The sequence below is a fragment of the Xenopus laevis genome, chromosome 8S (genome assembly GCF_017654675.1).
Source record: "Xenopus laevis strain J_2021 chromosome 8S, Xenopus_laevis_v10.1, whole genome shotgun sequence".
Lineage (NCBI taxonomy): Eukaryota > Metazoa > Chordata > Amphibia > Anura > Pipidae > Xenopus > Xenopus laevis.
In genome coordinates this window covers 29,797,648-29,823,444 of record NC_054386.1, presented here as the reverse complement: position 1 = coordinate 29,823,444, position 25,797 = coordinate 29,797,648, and the positions used below count along the sequence as shown (strand labels likewise).

The 25,797-nt window shown below is 41.7% G+C and overlaps 1 protein-coding gene across 2 annotated transcripts in view; it reads left to right on the top strand.

The window, feature by feature from the left end:
• Window positions 1-6,237: 6,237 nt before the first annotated feature.
• olfm1.S (olfactomedin 1 S homeolog) overlaps window positions 6,238-25,797 on the top strand; it is a 34,202-nt gene continuing 14,642 nt past the window's right edge. The window contains exons 1-3 of one of the 2 annotated variants that reach the window (XM_018231905.2): window positions 6,238-6,803; window positions 23,141-23,290; window positions 24,852-25,007. In XM_018231905.2, the coding sequence (XP_018087394.1) occupies window positions 6,735-6,803; window positions 23,141-23,290; window positions 24,852-25,007 (375 nt within the window). In that variant the 5' untranslated portion in view covers window positions 6,238-6,734. 2 annotated transcript variants of the gene reach the window in all.

Here is a 25,797-nt window from a genome sequence, read left to right as displayed (position 1 = left end):
TATTAGGAAATATTCCCAATGCAAAAATGTGCTACTGTAGCCTGTAGACCACAAAGACCTCCATAGCCAAGGGGGAGTGAGAGAGAGAGATGGCTCTGGTGCTGAGAGTCTCATCACAAATAGATTTCCATTATCACCCTGCTTTATTTATAGTGAACTCCACTTTGAAAAGATGACGGAAATGCAACAATCCACCTCAGATTAGAGGAAATTACCATTTCTAACACTTCCGTGCCCTTTAATTGCTCATGCTGATTAGTATTTTGAATACATTATTGCAATTGCATGAAGGGCTTAACCCAGTTTTCACTTTAAAACCATCCATTTGTGTACCCGTCACTGTATAAGAACATGCAATTGAGCTGCTGCAAGACAATATATTGATTTATTCTGTCCTCTGCTTCGGATAAATTCATTAACAGTGTGTTCAGGCCATTGCAGGCCTCCTTGAAAAGCCGGGAAGCGTATAGCACAATGAAACCATGAATCAATGGTCAGGCCTAGATAACAGTTGCTGATGTCTTGTACGAAGATATGGAAAAAGAATGGAACAAATGGACGTGTTGAACCAAATATTCCTTAACACCCATTATCAGCTCACTCTTCTTTCCTTGACTGACATAAATTTATATATTCTCTTGGCTGCCCCATGGGGTGGTTGCAGATATATAAGGAATGATGTTGAACCAGGTACAGGTTGGGAGAGGGTGGATAAGGTAGGTTGACTTTTTGTTGACTACCAGAAATTGCCTAATCCCATCAGTGTCTTCTTTCTTCTCTTTCCTGCCCACCTGCAATTCAGTCCATGGTAACACAAGGTAGTGCAGTGTATTTGTATCAAGCCATCCAATCAGAATCTTCGGGGTCAGTAACGTCAATGGATGGACATAAAAACAAGCAGCTAGCAGAATTCCTAATCTAGAGGTCAGCAAAATGCCGCCTCTGCATACAGTGTTTATAAATAATATATATTTGCTGTATATTTTCTGTTTGAGGGAAGCTGCTCATTTCCTATGATGTGGCATTATATTTACCTGTCTGTGGCTAAGCAATAAAGGGAATAGTCAGGACAGGACACATCTAAACAAAAGGTAAATCAATGAGAAAATGATTATTATTATTGTTCTGTAAATTGTTGTACGATGGCTTGAGATCTCATGCAACATATGGCTGAACACAACGAGGAGCACAGAAAGCATGTCCTTAGCTAGCAACTCTAATACCACTATACAGACATCTTCTTATACAGACCATCCAATTCCCAGCTCTTTGGTTCTTATTGACTAAATACACCCTAAATGTTATCACATTTGTGCAATAAGAAGTAAAAAAGCACAAGAAAGTGGGCAAAATTAAGAAGGGTTGTGGATTAACTCAATACGAGGGGAAAGCAGGAGGGTAGAATTGCTTAATTGTTATACTTACCACTTGTTGGCAGCACAGACAAATTGCCTGCCATCTAAGGGGCATTAACAGATGGATTTTATTATTACTGAAAGATTAAGTGGGCTGCCGTGGTTTGTACAATAAGCCTATGGATTCCTTACATGTACGGACGAAAAAGGTAATTTGTAGCTGAAGGGGACAGTATAAAGCAGAACTCCCCGCTGTCTTGTCCCAAAGTCTTTGTCTGCTCCATCCCTTGCACACACCAAAGGCTCACATTAGGGCCAGTGTAGAAAAACCTCACGGCACTCAGGTCTGCGTGAAAATTTCAATAATTTATTGAAGCAGAGTGCAATGCAACGTTTCGGGGTAGCCCCCTTTGTTGCTTGACAAAGGGGGCTACCACGAAACGTTGCATTGCACTCCGCTTCAATAAATTATTGAAATTTTCACGCAGACCTGAGTGCCGTGAGGTTTTTCTACACTGTTGCATTGGGAGGTTGCCGAGCCTCCACCCACATGTACCAGGCATATCTATATCAATTGGAAAGGAGGGTGTGCGAATCCACACTACATTGTTTGGTCTCACATTAGGGCCACTCACATACTGTATGAATTATGTCTTTACTATATAGATAATTGCACAGTATGTTGTACATAACCTGTAATCATCTGTAACCTTGTTATGAGCTAAGGGGGCCAACCTAAAGGGGGAGATTTGGGGTGAGTGCTTATTTGTGCACTGGGTACCCCTGGAACTATAATAGGGTGACTGCTACCCCAATGTCTCTAAATATCTGTAACCTTGTTATGAGCTAAGGGGGGCAGCCTGAAGGCCAGTTAGGGGGAGATTTGGGGTGAGTGCTTATCTATGCCATGGGTACCCCTGGAACTATAGCAGGGTGACTGTTACCCCAACATTTCTATATATCTGTGAGCTTGTTATAAACTAAGGAGGCCCAGCCTGAAGGCCAGTTATGGGTAGATTTGGGGTGAGTACTTATTTGTGCCCTGGGTACTCGTGGAACTATAGCAGGGTGACTGCTACCACAATGTATCTATATATCTGTAACCTTGCTCTAAGCTAAGGGGGCCAGACCAAAGGGTGCCTTGAACTGGAAAAGACTCACATCCTGCTGTAATAAGTCTCCTCCGAAAGTATGTGACCTATATAAGTTTTTTTTTATTGGCACACCACTAATTGACTTAAATATCACTCCTAATAATACAAATAAACATGTTTCTGCATCTAAAATTATGACCCGTGTATTATAAGGGATAATGTACCCCCTACTGTAAATGATAAGGCTATTAGAAGTTTCTGAGGGGTTCTGTGACCATATAAAAGGCTGCAGGCTAAGTTATACAGGGAACTCTGAGTATCACTCATGTATTATAAGGTATAATGTACCCTTTACTATAAATGATAAGGATATTAGAAGTCACTGAGGGGTTCTGTGACTATATAAAGGCACAAGGCTGCAGGCTGAGTTATAAAGGGAACTCTGAGTTTCACTATAAGGGATTATATTCTGTAACTCCAACTTTTGCTTTAATTGAAATGGTTATGAAACTTAGGGATAATAAAGGGTGTCTGAAAGCTTATTTGTCATTCACCCCATTGTACTTTGTTTGTTGCCTTAGGCACAACCAAGATAGATGACGGAAATGTTGAGGGGAAGATACAGAGAGTTTTGGCAATTAAGAGAAACAGCAGGGTGGTAGGAACACTGCCCTGACAAGATACTGATTTATAGTAGGGAGATTGTTGAGACTCAGGATACTGCGTGCCATTTGAAGTGTTTGATTCAGGGGAATTTAGGTCAATGCTCTCTGGCCTAATGTTCTTTATGAGATCCATGCTCAAGGTGATTCAGAAGCAAGATTAATGGAATTGTTGAATTGGCAGGATGCAATTATTTTGGGTAGGGGGGGATGATGTGGTCTGTTGAATTTACCACTTGCAGCTCTGTGACATGTACAAGGATATTACTTGCTGTTGTTGATGAGTATGAGGTTTCCCTTAAATCTTCAGACGAAAAGAGCTTTCTACCACTCAATATTCCTAATGCACATTCTGTTCCTATTGCTGAGCCACACTGATATCAGTCCCAGATAAACTAAAACCTACACCCGACCCTTTGAACATACTGTTGCCATCAGTGTTGGCAGGGCAGTTGTGTATTTATTGTTCCAGGCCTTCTCTTTGTCCATAAGCCCATATTTCTTTCTTTGGAAGAAGCTCTTGATATGTGTTATCTGCAGAAGGTCTAACATCTGGTCTTAGGTTTTCTGATGAGATTTTGTTATCAGACATGGTGGTACAATGTTAGAAGAGTTTGGTGGAACTTTCTTGAGAACTGCCATTCAATTTCCATAGCCCATTATCTATCAGGCTGGGCACTCTCTTTTACTGATTTCTTCACACATTTCAGTGTTTTCTTACTGCAGTGGTCCCCAGCACAACAGTCTGGGGACCACTGCAGTAAGAAAACCCCGAAATTACCTCCAGGTCCAGGTTTTTGGACATTTCCTTGCATCCAATCATGAAATTTCACACAGTGCCTCAGAGAAGGCTGGATGGGCGCATTTCACAGGGGTATGTTAGTACCTTTGTTTCCATTTTATAACCTTTATGGATGACAGCTTGCGTTGTCCAAATTGCTACAGTTTGTGTTAAGACCCATTGGGTTGGACAGAAGGACATTGACCTTAACAGTTCAAATGTGTCACCAACCTGCCCAATATCAATGTCATAGCAAGGTCATTCAAAGGGATAATTCCTTGAATAATGAATCCTTAACTTTTCAGGGTGTCCAGTTAGCCATCTTGTTTGGCTTTTAGGTGCTTGTGTGGCACCAGTCCATGTTCTTCTGCCAACATCCCACATCTTGCTTTCTAATGGCTTCTCCTTTCCATGAAACAGTTCTTCAGTTTGTCCTCCATGGTGGGCATCTGAGCCTCTATGACCTGAGCTTCGCTACTTTAAACACATTGAGGTACTTAAAAAATATTATTTCCCTTTGTTAAAATCCCATCATCATTTTCTGAATAACCATAAACATTCCGGGTGACAGGAAATCGTTATGTTTGTAGATTAAAGCCCATTTCTTGTGCAACCTTTGACGCTTGATCATCAGTTATCTGTCTTAAAAGCCTCATGTCTCCTGGCTCTATTTTAGGATTGGTGGGATTTTCCACCCTTACAGACCCCCCCCCCCTGAAACTAATAGCTCAGAATATACTGATTGTGTAGTTTATTTATAGTACTGTCAATAGGCACTTAAAGTCAGAGTAGATGTGAGACAATTTTGCCCGGGGAGGTTACCAATGGACTTCTTTCTAAAGTATAACTGGAGACATATATATTGCATAGCAGGTTTTTTGGGATTGAAGGCTTCCTTTTCCCCCGAGCAATGTATGTGTATGGCAAAGACACAGCTAGGGATCACCTTTGTCCCCCGCCCACAAGGACTCCACTGGTCATGCCCTTAGTTTGCTAACGAAAGAGAGGAAACAAGGAAGGACATCTCCTGAGTGTGACCACATGGAAGAGCTAGCATCTAGCTAGCAGTCAAGTATGCCTTCTTCAATGCTGGGGGGCACAATGGCTGGCTGAAGAATTGTACAGTCTCCAATGGAGGAACAAAACCAATAACCCATAGCAGAGGAGTCTGATGCAGGGGGCAGTGATGATGATCCACACTATGAGAAAGAACCATGAGGATTAAAGAGGTCACACCATTGGTAGGGGAAGGACCCTGCCAAGGGCACTTGGACTCTTTAGAGAAAAGTTGACATTAGTGTTTGAGGTTGCAGGAAATGATTACCAACCCTTATACAGTGCATTGCCCCTCATACAGTATAAAAGGGGAGCTTTTATAATTATAATTTTCTGCAATTGGCCTGTGAGTGCACTTACGGTGGCACCAGTGGGCATATGGGCAGGCTTATGGGTGCTGGAGGGCTGATGGACTTGGGTTCGGGACACTGACTGACGCTGACCTTGACACAGCAGATTTGGGAAAGCAACTCAGAGTTGTGTGTTGGATGGATTATGGGAACACTAGAATCAAGCAAAAGGAAAATAAATACTCACCAATATTAGATATACCCACTAGACAAACCAGTAAGGGAGTAAAGTGGCCCATTAAGGTACCCATTATCCCCCATCCCCTGCTTGCACATAACATAATGCAGAATAGCAACCCATGAATGAACAGAAAAGCAATAAGCTCTCCATCTATCTGCTGGTTGCCAGGGTTACAAACACTAGAAACAATGCAGCTCACATACAGAATAACTGCATAGCTAAGCATTCATAATGTAATAGTTGTTTCCATATTCCATTTTGCTCTATAGGTAAATAAAAACCTTTTGGTGCAGGTGGGCACCCTATTGCATTGCTATGGCACAGGGGCTGGGTAACACAGGTGCCATACTGTACCGTAGATTAAATGAAAGACATTTGCACTATAGCTTAAGGGGGAACCAGGGTGTTTTATTTATTGCACTTGAGCCATAATCAACCCTTCAAAAATAAACCATTGTGGTCACTATATTCTGATGTCAGTGCCCTTCCCTGTGATTTTTGGGCTTTAGATTTTAATGATGGTTCATGGGAGATGTGTCAGTGCCGCTGAGCATCATGTGAGGCCAGGCAGAGCTTTGGATATCCGTGTCTCAATGCTAGAGAGGGTTGGGGAGGGTAGGCTGAGGAATCCAATAGGCAGCAATCACAAGGACTGCATACATTCATCGACAGCTCCTTTAAGCAAGCTGGACTGTGAAATAAGAACGGCCAATCAGAAATCAATGCACATCAGCCAATGAGGAGCTGCCTTGCATACACAGCATCCCTGGCAGAGAATCAGTCCTCTGAGATACAATTGTGGTACCTTTTTGCAAGCTGCATCCCTGCTAACCACTGCTTTTTTTCCTCCCTCTGTCCCTGCCCTTCTTTTCAAGGCAAACTTTTGGCAAAGGCAGCACTGTCATCCTCTGCTCCGTTGAGTTTCTCTTTTATTTATTTACATTTTTTCTCCCCTTTTTGTGCAAATGCCTTTCAATCAAGGAAGCCATTAAAAGAAAAGAAGCAGCAGCAACAGAGAGGGAAGAGAGGATCGGGACAGAGTAAATATGCAAAGTGAGCACTTTACAAACCAGACTCCTTGCCTTGCCTCCTAGGGCTGCCTAAAAGCCGCCACCACCGTTACATAGGGAAGAATCACGGACCGGAGTCTGGAATAGAAATTGAAGAAAAAAAAGCACACTGAAAAGAAGGCAAAACACACACATAAAAAAGAGGAGGAGAAGAAAAAAATCTGGGGGTCTTGACTGAAGCTGAGATGAAGCAACCGCCAAGCAAGCTGATGAGTCTCTTCCTTCTCATCTTGATGGGCACCGAACTCACCCAAGTAGGTTCCACCAGCTCTTGTTGTTGCCTTTGCAGCGGGGATTGCAGTGCTTCCCCCTCATCTCATTCCAGCCTTCATCTAAGCATGCACCACATCCAGGGGGTATCCCTCATGCTGTCCCTTTGTAGCTGCTTGGGGGGGGGTTATTGAGGGCATGCAAGGATACTGCTGTCTTAGCATTCCATTTGTGACCAGGGTGGGTAGGAAGAACCATTTTCCCATTTCTGGCTCCATGTTTCCCTCATGAATAATGCAGCTATTCATAAAATCCCTGCTACATCCCATTTATTGAACCATGAGCTTACACTTCCATTCAGCCATGCAGCATTACCCACCAAGGCTTACTACTTACTCGCTTTTGTTGGCTCAGCTCTTCTAGGTGACATTTAATTGTCCTTTCTGGGTCTCCAGTGGGGAATGGCTTGGGGGGGGTAATTAGTTGGCTCTTTGCTGCTGAAAGTCTTGCTTTTTTAGTGAGCGTGGTGGTCAGGAGGCAAGATTTTGGTGGATCTGCTTGATGAGCCAATTTGGAGTAAAGGGAGATCTGCACTTTTTTAATGAGGTTATGGATGAGGAAAAAGTACTTAGGATTATTGCCTTGAACTTAAGCTACGGCTCTCTGAGGATAACAAGGGTGGCTGATGCTTGCGGCTCGCTCAAAGTTTGTGGGGACTTTTCTGTTGCCTCTATGTAAGGGGTTGTAGGGTTGTTTAGCTTTTTTCCTCACATTTGGTAGAAGAAAAGACAACTGTGTATTATTTTCTATGTATTAAGGTTTATGTACATGGCATTGATGATGGTTTTCACTAGTTATGATGTTCCTCTGGCCAACATACAGTAAGCACACAGCAGCATTTGCTTAATTAAAAAAAAGAAAATGAGGTGATGAGGGAGGAAGACGGAGATTGTATTTTATGTCCTACAATGTGCAAGTATTGCATAAACGTTTATCATGTGTGACAGGGTAGCTGACTAGTTCAAGTGTGCAGCACCAGATGGATTTAAATGAGGGAACTGCCTCATCCCAAATTCTGCTATGGGCTGTCTTTGAACAGCTGTATCATTATGCAAATCAGTGATGAGAAGAAGGCCAGATCTTGCATTTTCCTTGGGTTTGGGGGGGGAGAGGTTTAGTACACAACATGCTCCCCCGTCACACACAATCAGACCTAGTAACAGTCAATGTCACAGCTGGGACAAACACATGTCCTCCTCTGCTAAGCGCAAGGATGTCAGACAAGAGTAGGACAGAAGACTGGGAAATATATATTGGCACCTGAGATGAGCTCTTTGAGGTTGGTGGGGGGCACTACTGAGAAAAAACACAACAAGAATGTATTTCAAAGTCACCAGAGTCAGCCTGAGATGATTGTATGTGCTCATTACAGAACAGAAGGAAACTTACAGTGAACATTCAAACTATGGTTGCTTGGCATTTGATTCATCTTTGTCCTACTTTAGAGATGGAAGGGGGGTGATGGTTTCTAAAGGGAAAGGAGAGGGGGAGAGAATGAATGAGAATGAAAGAGAGAGAGGGGGGGGTAAGGACAGAATAGGGAGGCAAGGGGAGGTGAGTAGGGGTTAAGAGATGTGGAGAGGATTTGTAACATGAGAAATACTGAATGATAAGTGTATTGTGGTGAGAATAAGTGGACATCAGTCTCTCTGGGCAGAACAAGATTCCCTGTATTGTACAAATATTTTGGTTTCTTCATGACCAATAGGGAGGGGCAAATTTTTTCGCCTAGTTTCGCCAAAAAAATGACGCCCATAGACTTGTATGGCGGCGTGCATCAAAAAAAAAAAGACGCGCGTCAAAACAATTTTGCCGCGCGACAAAATTTTTTTGATGCCCATAGACTTTAATAGGCGACTGCGACATTTCGCCGGCAGCGAATTTTTGGCAAAACGAAACGGGTCAAATTCGACCAAGGATGCTAAAGAATTTGTATGTATTTGTATGTAGGGTGAAGAGGGGCAGTGTAATATACCAAGATACAACAGATGGATGGAAAGATGAATCAAAATTCACATACTCTTAGGGAATAAACACAGTGGAACACATTTTATCTCTGCACCATGTCATACAGCCCCCCCACCAACCATAACGCTCCAAGTTGCATTTGAGTTTATTTTTGGAAGTCAGTTTCCAGGTTACAAGGCCAAACCAACCTGGCAAGATAACAGATTGCTCATCCAAGTATGCAAGATCAGGATAACCTAGCAAGATAGAAGCTGGCTCGGAATCAAGGGTGCACTTTCAGGATAACCTGACAAATGAGCGGATTGCTCAGTGAGGTGTGTAAGATGTAAGATTGCTCAGAATTCAAGGGGTGCTCACTTTAAAATGTAATTATTTCACAACAATTAAAGAACAACAATAAAAACACCAAATGTAAGTCTAAAAATACCATTGTCTAGATGAAGGGTCTCCAACTTTTTTTTTTTTACACATGAGCCACACTCAATTGTAAGGAGAGTTGGGGAGCAACACAAGCACGAAAAAAGTCCCTGGCCAAATAAGGGCTGTGATTGGCTATTTGTTAGCCAGTAAGTGGACTGGCAGCCTACAGGAGACTCTGTTTGGCAGTACAGTTGGTTTTTATGCAACCAAAACTTGCCTCCAAATCAGGAATTCAAAAATAAGCATCTGCTTTGAGGCCACTGGGAGCAACATCCAAGGGGTGGGTGAGCAACATGTTGCTTAAGAGCCACTGGTTGAGATCACTGGTCTAGATAATATTTAAAAAAAAACGATCTTGAGGTTGGTTCTCCTTTGAGAGTGCAAGGTCTGGATGACTGGCTCACAGGTTACCTGTTGTTTTGATACACTGGATCAGGATATTCTCACTGGGGAAGATGACCATAGATTGCTTTGTCACACTCACTTAGGGGCAGATTTATCAAAGGTGAAGTTTTGAAGTGAAAAACTTTTTTTTTTAGCTATTTTTTGTGTAGTTCGACTAGGGAATAGTCATACTTCGATTCGATTTTGAATTTTTTTTTTTGAAGTACTGTCTCTTTAAAACTTCAACTTCGACCATTCGCCACCTAAAAGCTGCCAAAGTGCTGTTTGACCTCCTACAACCTGCAATTGGGGGAGTTTGGGAGATCAAAGTTCGAAGTTAAAAAAACTTTGAATCGAGGCATTAAGACACAGGTTATTCCCAAGAGTGCCTCCTGCAGGCTAGCAGTTCACAAGGGACTAGTAATTAGCCTATCATAGCCCTTATTTGGCATCTCCAAGGAATGTTTTTCTTGCATGTGTGGCTTCCCAACAGTTTTTACATTCAAGTGTGGCTCAAGGGTAAAAAAGGTTGGGAACAACTGTTTTAACGTATCATGGCACAGTAAATGGTATAAGGAAACATGAAATGCATCATGGAACACTTGAAGGCATCAACAAATGCCTCACAGTATCTAGAACATTAGGTGATATAAGAAACCAGGTAACATTCAAGGCTTTGCAGGACTCTTAAATAGTGATGGGCGAATTTATTCGCCAGGTGCGAATTCGCGGCGAATTTGCGTGATTCGCCGCCAGCGAATAAATTTGCAAAACGGCTGTGAAAAAATGGGCACCGGCGTCAAAAACGGGCGCCGGCGTCAAAAATGAGACGCCGGCGCCGTTTCACTAATTTTTTGACAAAACGGCACAAATTCGCCCATCACTACTCTTAAAGGCACCACTGAGGCCCTCAAGGCATCAGGGAATACTATGGAGTATAAGAGAACCATGGACCAAGGTATCAAAGAAAGACAAATGGTAACATACTTTAAAGATATCAGGGAAGCCATAATGAAACCATTATCTGAAGCTGCTTTATGTTTATATACATCTATAAGTATGTAGAGATGATTTTAATCCATTTTGCTGTCAAGCGCACTTAATTTTTCCTCTGTATGGATATAAACTGCCCTGTATGTGTAACATGCTCCATCTCTGCAGCTCAGGGCACTCCCTGACATTTATCTCTTTAACAATTTGCTGATTTATTGGTAATGTGGTAGGATCAGCTTCAACAAAGTTGACTTCTAGAGGAAGAACCTTGGGCGGAAATTAATCAGGACCGCCATCAGAAATCGCAGGGCCCCGTATAACAAAATTTCCTGGGCCCCCTGGGTTGCGCCCACTGCAAGCCCCACCTACAGGTCCGCCCTCCCCACCACACATTAAAAAAACGAAAAAAATATTGGTGGCTAAGGTTCCCACATGTTCATAAAAAATAAAAAGATATTGGTGATCAGGGCCCCCCATAAAAAACATTTGTGGCCAGGGCCACCCCATTAAAAAATTATTGGTGGCTAGGACCCCACATGAGAAAAAAAAATTGGTGGCCAGGGCCCCCCCCCACATTATAAGAAAATTGGTGGCCAGGGCCCCTTAAATGTCCATGCCTTCCCGAAGTCAGCAGCTCTCAGAAAGATGGGGGGCCCAGCTAATCAATTAAGTGTGGCGTGGCCGGGACCCCCCCTTACCCTCAGAGCCCCCTACAACTCTCCCCCCTGTCCCCCCCTGATGGCTGCCCTGGGCGGAATGGCGTGGGCTCATCTCTGGTCTGTACCATGCATCCCCGTAATGTCATCTACAGTACTAAACCTTTATTGCTACTAGTTTGATAACATGCTAGAGGGGCTATATATACAAATGATGTCATCATGACTCCCCTAACAATCACACAATTCTATCTATGGCACTAATAAGTCTGATACATGTAACCTCCTCAATTGGGAGATTGAATTATAATCATTGACACTTAATTAAGCCAAGTTATGAGCTTTCTATGTCCCTGGTAAACTATATGCCCCTACACATTGTCGATAGCCCCCACTCTCACAAGTCCAGAGCAGAGACCATTTGGCCCATCAGGACTATTAATTCAGGGTTGCCATACCTTAATATCATTAAAGGGTCATTCATACTGATCAAAAATGGATTTTCAGACCAAAAAGGCTTTGTACATTGCTTACACAAAGCTGCTCACTTGAGGGATTTGTTTGCAGAATTCAGATGCTTCCAATGGAGGTACAATGTGCTTGGAGTGTGTTGATGTAAAAGCAGTATGTCAGCACTCTCTATCAGTCTAGCACTCTTATATTGATACACATGACCCTACTAGGTCTAAATAAGGATAAAACAGCAGATACCCCCTCTCTAATGTATGGTGCCCTTTTAAAGACTGACCACTATAATCTTATTATAGCTTTCTACATCCACCAGAGAACCCAGAGTATATCTCGGGCTTTCTTCTCCTATTGGGTTCAAGGTTTCTTTGGACCTATCAGGGCTGTCCATTTACTACTGTGTAAGATCTGACTAATAATATTCCATGTTATTTTTCTTCAGAAGAACCCCATGTCTTTCTCAAACGTTCTTCAACTGTTGGATTCTATGTGTCTGTACTATTTGACCATCTTTACTGTATGAAATGAGGCTATGGATTTTCCATTTATGCTTATGAGAGCTGTGTGTCTAATCTAGGTTTTCTTTCTCTACTGGGTGTTCTGTTTCTATAGTTATTTACCTAGCTTAGTTGCCCCTTCCCTAACTGTATAAAACAAGTGTTTCATTTAAGCTCAGTAGAGCTGATTGTCCATTGCAGTCTTTCTTTCTCTACTGGGTTCAAGGTTTCTATGTTATTGGGACATCCAGGCTGACATTTCCCTAACTGCCTAGATTAAACATTTCCCCATGAAGTTCTAGATTCTTTTGTTGGACTGCTCATTCCCTAATGAGATGAGTGAGATAAGACAAATAACGCTCCCTCTTAGTGCTTGCTCGTCAAGGTAGACCTGTGTCTTCTCCAATCTTCAGTCATCTACTGAATTCTGTGTGCGTGTGCTTACTGGCCCATTCCCTAACTGCCTGAAATGAGACTATTAATATTCCATCGAACTTCATGCTCAGTGGATATGTTTATTTGGCCACTGGCCCATCTAGTAGCGTTCAAATTATAAAAATTGCACAGCACAACCTTCAATTTACTTCAGGCTTTCTAATGCTTCAGCTAAAATTTGTTGCTAAATAGCTTTCTATGCATTACATGGATGGGCCAAGCCATGTATAATAATCAGGGGCGTAACTACAGAGGAAGAAGACCCTGAGGCTGCAGGGGGCTCAATGAAGCCATAATTAATGAGCGATTTGAATATATATATTGGTAAAACCGACAACATCTGGATTTGTTGGGGGCCCTAAAATTAATTTGCTGTGGTGCTCAGTAACATCTAGTCATGGCACTGAAACAGATATCAGAAAAGAGACAACTGTTATCCAAAATATAGTGCCATCCCAATTATGGAAAAACTAAATGCTGATAGATGATACATTATGAGACAATACAGTATGTCTAGGAACAACTTTGGGGGGAATCAATATCCCCTACAGATGACTAGTTGGGTGTATTTATACAACTAAATGAATAGGATAAGGCTGGATAGTGGTCCTTGACTAAATCTTCCATCTTGCATTGATATGAGTTAGTGTGTTTGAGGGGGGTCCAGTAGGAGCAACTGCTCACAATGATTTTCCCTGTGCCTCACTAATGCTAAAGCAGCACTGCCTTCAGAAGAAATTATTCCTTCTGTATCTCCAGGAAAATGTTTTCATTAATGAGAGCAAGAGCCAAGTAAAAACCAGTGAGAATGGGATGGCCTACAAGAGATTGCTCTTTCCATAATCACTTGCATGTCCCAGTTGCATAATCTCACTTCTTGGTGGGGCTGTCAGCCGTAATCCCAAAATAAGACTTTCCCTTTTATTGAGGTTGACCAGGCATGGCCTTGTTTTATTAGCAGCGCTAATTTTCTCAAAGAGTGAGAACGTGGCCCCCTGTTGGGTGGTGATGTATCAGGAGTCACAACATAAAACCCATCCAACCCATCAACATAGTTTGCTCTTTTTCTTTTGAATCCCTTTTGCTCAACAGGGTGATGCCAAGTGGGTCAGGGTGAAGGCACCAAAAATAAGTTGGCGAGAACATTGATGCAAATTGATTTATGCCTTGTCAGCTCACAGCAGCTTGAGCAGAAATGAAGGTTCACCTCTGACAGCTGAATGTGTTGATTTTAGTTAGGGGACAGCCAACGGCAAGGCAATATAGCAGTTGTCTGTCTCGAAAAATAAGATTGCCAGACCGGGAGATATATTTGGGATAAAGGATTTGCTTTAATAAAAAGTATGTGGGGTTATGGCAAATCATTTAAACAAGACTGAGAAAGAGAAGAGGAGGCACTTAATATGATTTTCTCTTCTCCTTAGAGGCAGACTGAGGGGGAGGAAATAATCTTTTCCCTTTCCAGTCCAAAGCCACATAAAAACAATGTCTAAAAATTAGGAAAGAGGGTGCACACCCTTAAAAATATATAATGCGAGGTGCTAATCCAAAGGGAGACTCCCCATGTGGGTCTCCAAATCTCACATATAGAAAATCTGGAAAGAATTGCACACTCAATTTAGAAAAATTAAATCATATATTATTACATAAGAAAAAAAAGAAGAAACGAAAAATATACAAAAATTAAAGTGAGCCTAACGTGTTTCGACCATATTGGTCTTCCTCAGGGGCACAATTTTTGTATATTTTTCGTTTCTTCTTTTTTTCTTATGTAATAAATATATGATTTAATTTTTCTAAAATTGAGTGTGCAATGTACAATGTATCTGAGCCACAAGGGAACAACCAGTTTTATCTTCCATATCCCTATTTTGATAAAGAAGATGTTGCAGGCCTGTCCCATCTCAACATGTCAACATGGGAGATGCATCATTAAAGATGTGCCTCCTGGAGTAACTATTAAGGAGTGGTCCTTTGGGAGGATGGTGATAATTCAAGAACCTTCCCTTGTTGACTGTAACCAAACAAATATGTACGGTGCGCACAAAGAACCAAAGATGTGGTTACTTATAGATATAAAGCACTTTATTTTCCATCATATTGCACTCACCATTTTCAGAACAGGGCAAAGTTTGCCTCAGGTCTAGTAATCCAAATCAGGCAGCTAATGGTCATCCCTGGACACTGCTGCAATGAGGTGACCCCAAGCATGACAAAGGGGCGTGACCCCAAAATGTTGCACTCTGCATTAAACACACAAGGCAATTTTGCTTGAATCAATCCTGTGTGCCTTTGGATTACTTTCTATGGAGCATTGTAGGTGAGGTGGACATTGACTACAATGCATTTCGCAAATTTGTTGTGATTTTGTGAATTTTGTGGTAAATGATGAAGGGAGGGTCTTCCCCCCTGAAACGTTGATACTGTTGGTGGCATGGTAAGCTCCCCGACTGCAAATAATTGTGTGTGTGTGAATCCATTCAGAAATCGTTTGTTGTTGAAGGCAGATGATCCCAGTGATGCCCCAATAAGTTCACTACTATGAGCAGAAACCAGGGTAGTATAAAGAGGGAGCTAGATAGTTGGCAGGGCTGACATTCTGGATGGCATTATCAGGGCAGCAAGTGCTAGAACACGGGCAGAGCTGGTGCAGCTGCTGAAATATTCATAAATACAATTATTCCCTGTTACAGAGTCGCTCTTCTGGAATCTTCTCTGGGTCCGGGAAGATTTTCACATCGGGGAAAGCCATTGCTCACACATCTAACAAGCTATACTAATTAAATCAGTTTAAACAACACTTAATACATGGAGCAGGATTTTTCCTTTCCCTCTGACAAAGATGGATCAGATATTAGCTGCCCAGTAAGAGAGGTCATCGCTTATCTGCCAATTAAACACTTACAGCAATAATTAACCCTAATTAAGCGATAGTATAATTTCTGCTTACATGCAAATTATGTTTGCTTCAATAGACACAGTGCCTGTAAGTGGGCATAGCTGAGTGCCCAGAGCATTCCTTCTCTGCACACTAGTATATATATATATATATATATATATATATATATATATATATATATATATATATATATATATATATATATATATATATTATATATATATATATATTATATATATATATATATTATATATATATATATATATATATATATATATATATATATTTGGCCCTGGGAGTTAAATGATGCTGTCAGGCATTAAGGGTCAAAGAGATGTCTCATGGATACAACAGTCAAGCCCTGGCATGCCACTTTTATACCAACTGGGAGCATGAATCGGATCCTATGGGCAGAACTAGAGGGTAGGTTGGCATAGTGTGGCGGTGTGGTGAGTGGGGTGCAATTGGACTTGGGCGCCAATCCTACTGCAAAGGTCGTACAATTGCTCTGAATTTAGGAGCAAGTACAATGCCCCTATTGAGAATCAAGGTGGCGGTAGCTCCAGGGTTCCAATTGGGAAAATGGAGCAATTGCCTGAACATGGGCAAACTGTTTAGTGGCTAAAAGTAATTTGTAAGTGGTTTTGGAATCAAAGTGTGCTCATCTGGCAGCCAAGGGTTAATCCCATTGAATCTCAGATCCAGTGTAGGCAAATTCATTAGGAAACAAGCACAAAGTGTGCACCGGCAGAACAGAACACATTGTGCCCTCTGTTCCGGCAGAAAGTCGCTGTAACCTTTAATGTAAGAAAGGCCTGAGTGCGCCATGGAAGGGGAATGATTTCCGGTACTCTGGGGTACATTGTAAATCCTTTCTGTAATGTTTTCTCATTATATTTCCTGGTGTCTCATTTATATTTCATCATCCTGCTCCTCACACATACACTGTCCTACTGTCCTACTGTCCTACAGTGTACAGACATACTGATACCTCATTAACTAGTTATGTATCCTTGAATACAAACACCCTTCGGTTAATAGTCCTGCTCTGATTTAAGGCAGCTGAGATTCTAGTTAACTGTAAAACAAAGCATTCTGTCCCAGTGGCTTCACAGATCCTATCTGATCCCTATTGGAAGCAGCAGTCCTGCCCTGCTTTATGGCGAAGATTCTAGCTATCTGTAAAACAGAGCATTCTGTCACAATGGGTGAGGCTGCTGCTGAAACACTTAGTTCACATCACTGCAGGATTTTGAGCACATAGTAGGATTAATTAGCACGAGAGCCTGAGAAAGGAAGGGTTGTCATTTATTAGGAACACATGAAGTGTGGTTACCCCTTTGCTAAGGAGAAGGTGCTACTTCGGTTTGCAATGAGATACTAAGAGAAAGCATAAGTATACTTAAGGGTTGATGTGGGCTTAAGCTGTGAGCTTCCTCTGAAATAAGACTAATTGGGTCTAAGAGCATTAGAGTATTTTCTGAGCTAATCTGAGACATATAATTAGCCTTTGCTAATGCTATATAGCTTTGCTATAATTCCACAACCAATAACTCCTCATTAAGGAAACAATGGGTTCCTAAGAGTTTGAGGCATTGAGTGCAATAAGCAAAAGTGACACCAGAGGGCACCAACACACAACATTTCAATGTTGTACAGCGCTGGCTATCCCTAACCATTGACCAATAATTAAAGAAGAATTGGCTGCTTTTAACGACTGCCCCTGCAATCAACAATGAGATGCACCCCTGGTCAAAGGCCGGTCTCTGAAAGCATAAATATTTAATCACATTACATTACCACTGTAACCCCTCACTCTGCACATCCTCGTGGATTCCCTGGGGTAGTTCCTTTTAAAGCCACTCTGTAGGGAAAACCCGGCAGCCTCAGATTTAACCCAGTCCCTGCTGAATTGGCTCTTACTAGTTTAGCAGGGAGGTGTAAAGGCAAGAGATGCGGCAGTTACACTGGTACAGGTAAAAGTGCTGCGCCACTGAGTGTAAATGGCACAAAGTGCAAAACAACGGTTGCTCTCACCTGGTTCCATGGCAATTATCTGTAATTACAAAACACTAAAGCTGCACGATGGAACATGTTGCTGATACAGGCTCCAACATTGTATCAGGAGTCAGCACCCCTCCTGTTTATATTGAAACTATGAAGCAGAAACCGGCGGACAGATTGCTGCTGCATTGTTTCAAGTGCAACAAAAGTCAACAGTCAGATACTGTATATGTTTCTTTCTACATTTCTGTCTCTAACTCTTTCCCTGTCACTATCTATCTATCTATCTATCATCTATCTATCTATCTATCTATCTATCTATCTATCTATCTATCTATCTATCTATCTATCTATCTATCTATCTCTCTATCTATCTATCTATCTATCTATCTCTCTATTTATCTATTTTTCCCTCTATCTATCTATCTATCTATCTATCTATCTATCTATCTATCTATCTATCTATCTATCATCTATCCATCCCTGTATTTATTTATTTTTCCCTCTATCTATCTATCTATCTATCTATCTATCTATCATCTATCTATCTATCTATCTATCTATCATCTATCTATCTCACCCTCTTTCTTTCTTTCTATCTATCTATCTATCTATCTATCTATCTATCTATCTATCTCTCCCTCTATCTATTCATCCATCGGTCCATCTATAGGTCCATCCATCATCCATCCATCATCCTCTCTATCTCTATCCATCCATATGTCTTCTCTCTCTCTAGCTCTCCCACTATCTATCTATCTATCTATCTATCTATCTATCTATCTATCTATCTATCTATCTATCATCTATCTATTTATTCTCTCTGCCTACCTATCAATCTATCTTACGTTCATTTAACTATTTCTATCAGAATCCTTCTCTCTCTCTCTCTCTCTCTCTCTCTCTCTCTCTCTCTCTCTCTCTCTCTCTCTCTCTCTCTCTTTCTGTTCTTTATCGGTCTAGATTTCTAGTTATAGCTTGTACCTGTATTTTTCTTTCTCCCTATACATTCACTTTGAACATCTGTAGTGCTTAAGGATATATTTATAAAAATGGAATATATTGATCCACTGTATCTGTTTAATACAGTCTTTATATTGTATATACATGCACAGGATTGTATTGTGTGTTTGTGTGTGTGTATATAAACATATATATACATTTGTCTGTGGCTAGATAGATGATAGAGATAGATAGATGGAGAGACAGATAGATAGATAGAGAGAGAGAGAGATGACAGATAAATAGATGATAGATAGATAGATAGATAGATAGATAGATAGATAGATAGATAGATAGATAGATAGATAGATAGATAGATAGATAGATAGATAGATATGACAGATAGATAGATAGATAGATAGATAGATAGATAGATAGATAGATAGATAGATAGATAGATAGATAGATAGATAGATAGAATTGATGGAAAAACAGTAATTCTGGTATCCCTAATGTGTAGTGGGCTACGGCTTCACCTCTCGTAGGAGCAGATGATACAGGGAGGGTGTAGAGAAGACAGAGAAGGGAGGGAAGAACAAGAGGAGAATGTGACATCAGCTTGCATTTTCTTACACCAGAGCCTGGGCCCCTCCTCCCACTAATCCATTGCCAGCCCAGCTCTGCTCAGTTAGTTGCATGCATATTGCTCTGCTCGGTGGGATCGGGAGGCAGGAGCACAAGCTGGAGGGGACGGTTTAAAAAAGAAAAAAAGGAAAAAGAAGCATTGGTGTTCCTGGGAAGATCAGCAGTGGTTTAAAGAGGATATTGTCCTTATTGTCCTAGAGGCAGGGGTCAGGCAACCAACCTTCAACTCTGTAACAAGGACCATTTGTCTGCACTTGGCTTGGAGTGTGCCCGGTGCCCGACACCCAGTCTCTCCCAGCTTAGAAGTCTCCAACAGGGAAGAGACCATGTCTAAAAAGCGATGTGTCGCTGGGTTAGAGGGCTGGGAGACTCTGCTGCTCCCCACAAGCACCGTGCAGCCCAAAACAATTGGCCTGTCTGATTCAGAATGAAGGGTTGGTCGGGAGGAACCAAGCAAACATGTCTGTGCCTTTACTTAAGATTGGGGTTGTCCTGAGCACTATGGCTATGATCAGCAACTGGATGTCGCAGACCCTGCCCTCCCTGGTGGGTCTCAACACCACCAAGTTAACGGCAGCCAATGCAGGAACCTTGGATAGGAGCACAGGGGTAAGTTCCCCTTTAATCAGTTGGTTTGCTGTGGGTAAGGGTGGTTTGGATGGTGGGAGTTACTCATTAGATCCATAATATCACATTTGTGTTTTTATCTGTGTCTTTTTGGGCCAAACTTGTGTTGGGCCCCTCTGGTCCTGGGGACCCAAGGCAATAACCACTTTATATAATGAAGCCTTAGGGAGGTGTAGTCTCTGTATAATCATATAAGTATAATTTCTCCAGTGCAAAGCCTTCTATTGGTAATGTCACCCTCCTCCACTCACTGGATAATTCTTTCAGCCTGGCATTTCTGGTTCTTACTCTCCCATGTTGTCTCTTCGCTTCCAAACCTGAATCAAACCTTCTTTGCAAATGCAGGTTGTTAGGTAGGTACCGCATTGAATATGCCCCACAGCTGGGGTGTGGGGGGCCCTGATCAAAAGAGCTTATACTCTCAGAGCATCGCTTGCCATAAGCACAGGGTGTGGGCAGACAGGTTAGATGATTATGGATACTAAGTGTGTTAATTAAAGCAGTCGGGCTGGTGCTTAGTAACGATCCCTCTCCTCATTAGCAGGTATTCCTCAGCAATGCTGATATATCTTCTATACTGCTTCTATATGTGTGGGGCATAACTATAAGCAGACCCTGCGGCTACATGGGGGCCCAGGAGGTAAAGGGGCCCCACAAGCCCCTACTAACCCTAATTCATATACATTTTGAATAAACACTGGTAAAACAAGTCAACCTCTAGACATTTTTGGGGCCTGAAAAATAATTTGCCGTGGGGTCCAGTAATATCTAGTGACGCCACGGCTTATGTGCCTGGGGGGTCATTCTCAATGACAAAGCACATACAGTTCAGGCCGTCATAAGTGCAAGATACTGTGTCCCTGTAAAGCTCAACTTGATGAACTCGTTTGTCAGTGTGAGCCACTACATTACTTTTCTTATCATTGAGAAAATAATTCCTTTTCATCTCTTTACTTTAAGCCTTTGTTTGTGTCCATGATCTAAAGTGATGCCGTCATGCATTTCCTACTATATACTGTTCTTTCCTCGTCCTCCCAATTCATTCCTTCTTTTATTCTATACCTCTACCCCCTCTTTCAATTTAATAAAAAAAAAAAAAAAAAGAAATGAATAGAAATAAAGCAAGAAAACTTCACAAAGCATTGGTTTATTCCTGGACTACATTTCCCAGGATTTTTTTTTACAAATTTCACCTATTAGTGGCATACTGGGAGTTGTGGTTTAACATTTGCTGGGCCCATGCCATCCATATATAGAATGTACGTAGACAGACAGATCATAGATAGATAGATAAATAGATAGACAGACATGGAAAGAGGTACATGTATGAAGACACAAAGATGTTGATAGATAATGCCATGTTTACTGGAACTAAACATACATTGATAGCCCTTCGATGTGTTTAACATACAGCTCTTTGGCAACTGACAGGTGCTGAAATTTAGAGTTCAAAAACTACTGAAAGGCCCATATTACAACCATCTCTCCCTACTATACCTGCTATCCCACAGTCACACTCCCTTCCCAGAGACTATTATCCCACTGTTACTATAGGCACCATCTCTCCCTACTATACCTGCTATCCCACAGCCACACTCCCTTCCCAGAGACTATTATCCCACTGTTACTATAGGCACCATCTCGCCCTACTATACCTGCTATCCCACAGCCACACTCCCTTAAAAGAGACTATTATCCCCAATACTTGACAACATTTCAACAAGAATCTCTACAATCCGACACTGCACCTCCTAGAAGTCATCAAACTAACAGATTGCTGACCTCTTATCTAACTCACCCCTCATAGGAACTACATCCCCCCCCCATGTTTTTCATCGCAACTGAGCTGAATGTTTTAATTGTTATTGAAATGTTTATATTTGATATCATAATCACTACAATCTCTGCTCCGTGAATACATGTCAGAATATATCTTGTGATTTTGCTTTATCACCTCAAATAAAAACAAGTTATAAAAAAAGAGACTATTATCCCACTGTTACTATAGGCACCATCTCTCCCTACTATACCTGCTATCCCACAGTCACACTCCCTTCCCAGAGACTATTATCCCACTGTTACTATAGGCACCATCTCTCCCTACTATACCTGTTATCCCACAGTCACAGACCATTCCAAGAGGCTACTGTCTCACTGCTACTATTATCTATGTTGCTGTTGTGTGTTAATTAGTATTTTCACACTCTTACCTGCTGATGCAGTTGCTCCTGCATTGACCTTATCAAAGACAGCTATATACCGTACATAAATATTTGTATACCTATATATATATATACATCCATTAAAACATGGAAGAAGTTACCTTGATACAATGTAAGACTGCAATTAAACATTAAGATGTATAGTATGAAAATAATGACATGCTTGCATAGGCAAATCTGCAGAACACATCTCACCCACTATTAACTCCACAAGCCTTAGAGAATTCATTCATTTATATCATATCAGGTGGCAGAGGCACATAAATCACATGCAATTTGCAGCACAGAAATGTGTCATTTGAGGATAAATATATCCCTTTCTTCACTGAGCTAACAGGAAAGCAGAGGGGTAGCACGAGGTACACCATTAATTAATCCCAACAGCTGGATATGGGCATGAAAGGAACATCGACTTGCAACCAGCAGCTCTTCCCTTTCAACAGCTCTTTCCCGTGGCCTGAGAGACTGGGTTCCTGGGTTTATTTCCCCCATAAAATGCCAATAGGGTTAAAAATGCAGTGAAACTGTGTGCAGGCAAGAAATGAGCCTTTGTTTAACTGGTACAGACCTACAGGTACAATGTTGCCCAAAACACTGTATATCAATGAACATGTCAACCATCATTAAGGTGAGGAAGACCTAAGGGTTTTGTTACATTTGGTAAAGTCTATATCCTAAAAATGAGAAGGTGTTGAGGACAGGCCATGCATGAAGGCCAGTTGGGAGAAAATACCCATTTGCTCTTCTAGATAGTCCTAGAAGTCCAACTTGATGGTTGAGTAGGGTAAGACTTGGGGTGAACCCTTATCTCTGTCTTAGATGTTTCTTGGAACATGGCAATTACCAATACAGCAATGTTTCCATATATGACATAAGAATAGGCTAAGGTAGGACCTTACCAAATTCTGTGAAATTTGGGTCTATTAGACTATTGCGCTATTCATTCCCAGTCATACAATAACAGGACCAAAATGCACCTCCAAAAAAAAAGAGAAACTGTCAGGTTGACGTCTCTGTAGATGATGACATCATAAGACCATAACAGTAATGCTATGCCCTGCCCAATTATAGTTAACTTTCAAGGAACCTCCAGTCCTCACTAAGTGGGAATTCACATAATTGGTTTGGTAGGATGATAACCTATTTTTGTCTTCTTTTTAGGTTTTGCCAACCAACCCAGAAGAGAGCTGGCAAGTGTACAGCTCTGCCCAGGACAGCGAAGGGCGGTGTATATGCACAGTGGTGGCACCTCAACAGACAATGTGCTCACGGGATGCCAGGACAAAACAGCTCAGGCAGCTATTAGAAAAGGTACTTTGTTTTTAGAAGCTAATTGCCTAGTCTTGCCTTATCAGTAATTCAGACTGCTACAAGTTTGCATGGGGTTGCTGTATCTAAGGCATATAAGGCTCCCTGTAGGAGGCCTCTGGTTGGCCCATGCTTGTGTTACACATTTCATCAAGCTATAAATACAAGCTATTTCTGGGTATTACTGGGTATTTGAATCTGTACCTATTGTCTACAAGGGAGAGGCAATATAGTAAAATTTGTAGGGGGAGCACACTTTGCTTGCACCCTTGCCTCTTCCACAGGAAACTGTCATTAAGCAAGTTTCATAAGGTTACCATTTCTGAGGCAGCTTCATCTCAACCAATTACATTTCATATGTTTTAAACAGCCATGATGACTAAGTGAATGGTGTCGTTAGCTTGAATTTTAGAGAAGGGATTAATCGGAAGTGTAGAAAGTGTTCCAGCCTATTGGTCCACCTATAGCTGAAAAATCCCTGCATTTAGTAGGACATTGGGAGTCTGATCGCAGCACCTGCCAAAATGTGCTATTGATGGGAGTTCTCCAAGATTGCAGTTGAAGGCTATTGACCACTTACAAGCACCATTAATTGGAAAATGGAAACAAGCCCTAAGAGCTAAAAGGAACGCCTCGCTGCTTGTCTCAGCACCTTTAGGGAGGGAAGGGCAAATTGCTTGTGAAATGAATAGTTTACAAATTCAGGAATGAAAAACAGCAGTGGGTATCTGGAAAGGTACACAATTACCACAGGGAGTTGTAATAGTCTAAAGGTGGCCATACACAGGCCGATAAAAGCTGCGGACAAACCGAGTCGGCGGCTTATTGACCCGTGTATGGGGCCCTCCGACGGGCTTCCCCGATTGATATCTGGCCGAAAGTCGGGCAGATGTCGATCGGACAGGACTAAAAATCCAGTCGGATTGCGGGCGCATCTGTTTTTGATTCTGGTAGCCATCATTAGGATCTGATCGTTGGGTCCTAGGGCCCACGATCGGATCAGCCCGATATTGCCTACCTCAAAGTGGGCATATCGGGGAGAGATCCGCTTGTTTGGCGACATTGCCAAACGAGCGGATCTCTCTGTGTATGGCCACCTTAAGTATAGCCAAACAGGATTTCTATGCAAAGTCTGTTGTGAAGCTTCGAGGACCAGCTATCACCAGTATCTGCTTGGAGATATTTAGGCAGAAGTCCACAGCTAGCCAACAGTCATGGGTTCCTTGATCATCATTAAGACATATGATGGTGCATACAATAGGGTAATGTAGAACAAATGACTTTTAATAAACAACCCACAATTCACTGGGAATGTGGTACCTATATCAGAAGTCAATCTCTGGTGACCAATGACCATGTGGAAAGTGTAGGCTTTAAAAGAGCCCATGGTAAAAACAGGGTCTAGTGGCACCACCAAATTTTGAGAAGCTGTTGGGTAGGGTCAACACAATGGAGACATCAGCATACGTTTAAATGGAAACATTTTCCCCCCACCCTTCCTGTTTAGTGAAATGTGGATAGAGGTCACTATACCTTCCAGCCAATATATGTCTCTCTCTTCCAGGTGCAAAACATGTCTCAGTCAATAGAAGTATTGGACAGGCGGACCCAGCGGGACCTGCAATACGTAGAGAGAATGGAAAACCAAATGAAGGGCCTGGAATCTAAGTTCAAACAAGTGGAAGAAACACATAAGCAACACCAAGCCAGGCAGTTTAAGGTTGGTGCGACCATTTATACTGGAAAATGATATGGTGTGGTATTACTTTGATACTGCAGAGCGGATTTAAAAGAAGACCCTGCCATTTGTAGAAGTTGATTCTTGCTGTTAAATTGCTATGCCACGTGCAGTACTCCATTATTACTGTGGCAAGTTTTTTTTTCATAAATCACAATACAACAGTGCCACCATATGGCTATAAGGCAGTAATAGAGACTAAAAGACTAAAAGTTGAGGTTGAACTAGATGCAGATCTACTAATGTCTATAGTGAACTTAATATTTCTAAATAAAGTATCTTCCAGAAATGGCAGCCTCTCCTTTAAACAGAAAGAGCTCTACAACATATCTGTTTCAGTTGAAATTAAAATATCAAGTAATACTTCCCCTTTCTAAAAAAGTTTTATGGAAAGAAGAATGTGTGAACTGAATTCTCATTGTTTGTTTTGTCATGCTTGTGGTTGTTTAAAGAAAGGGGATCCTAAAAATGACTTAATTAGAAAGAAAGTGGGAGATGGGTGGGTGGATATGGCCAACTTCTGAATTTGCAAATCTTTTTAAGCTACACCATCCCCAGCCAGTTCAGTAATATCTAAAATGCTGCAGTTCACAAGCCCCCATTTAGCAGACCCCAATTCTGGCATAATACACCTAGGAATCGGTACCATTCTTTGGTAAATACAGGTGTGTGGCCATTGACTTCATTGGGTACTTTGGCTAGGACCAGAAACGTGAGTTGAGAATTTAGACATGACTTTGGATACCAAGACAATCAGTTGGGGAGGAGACAA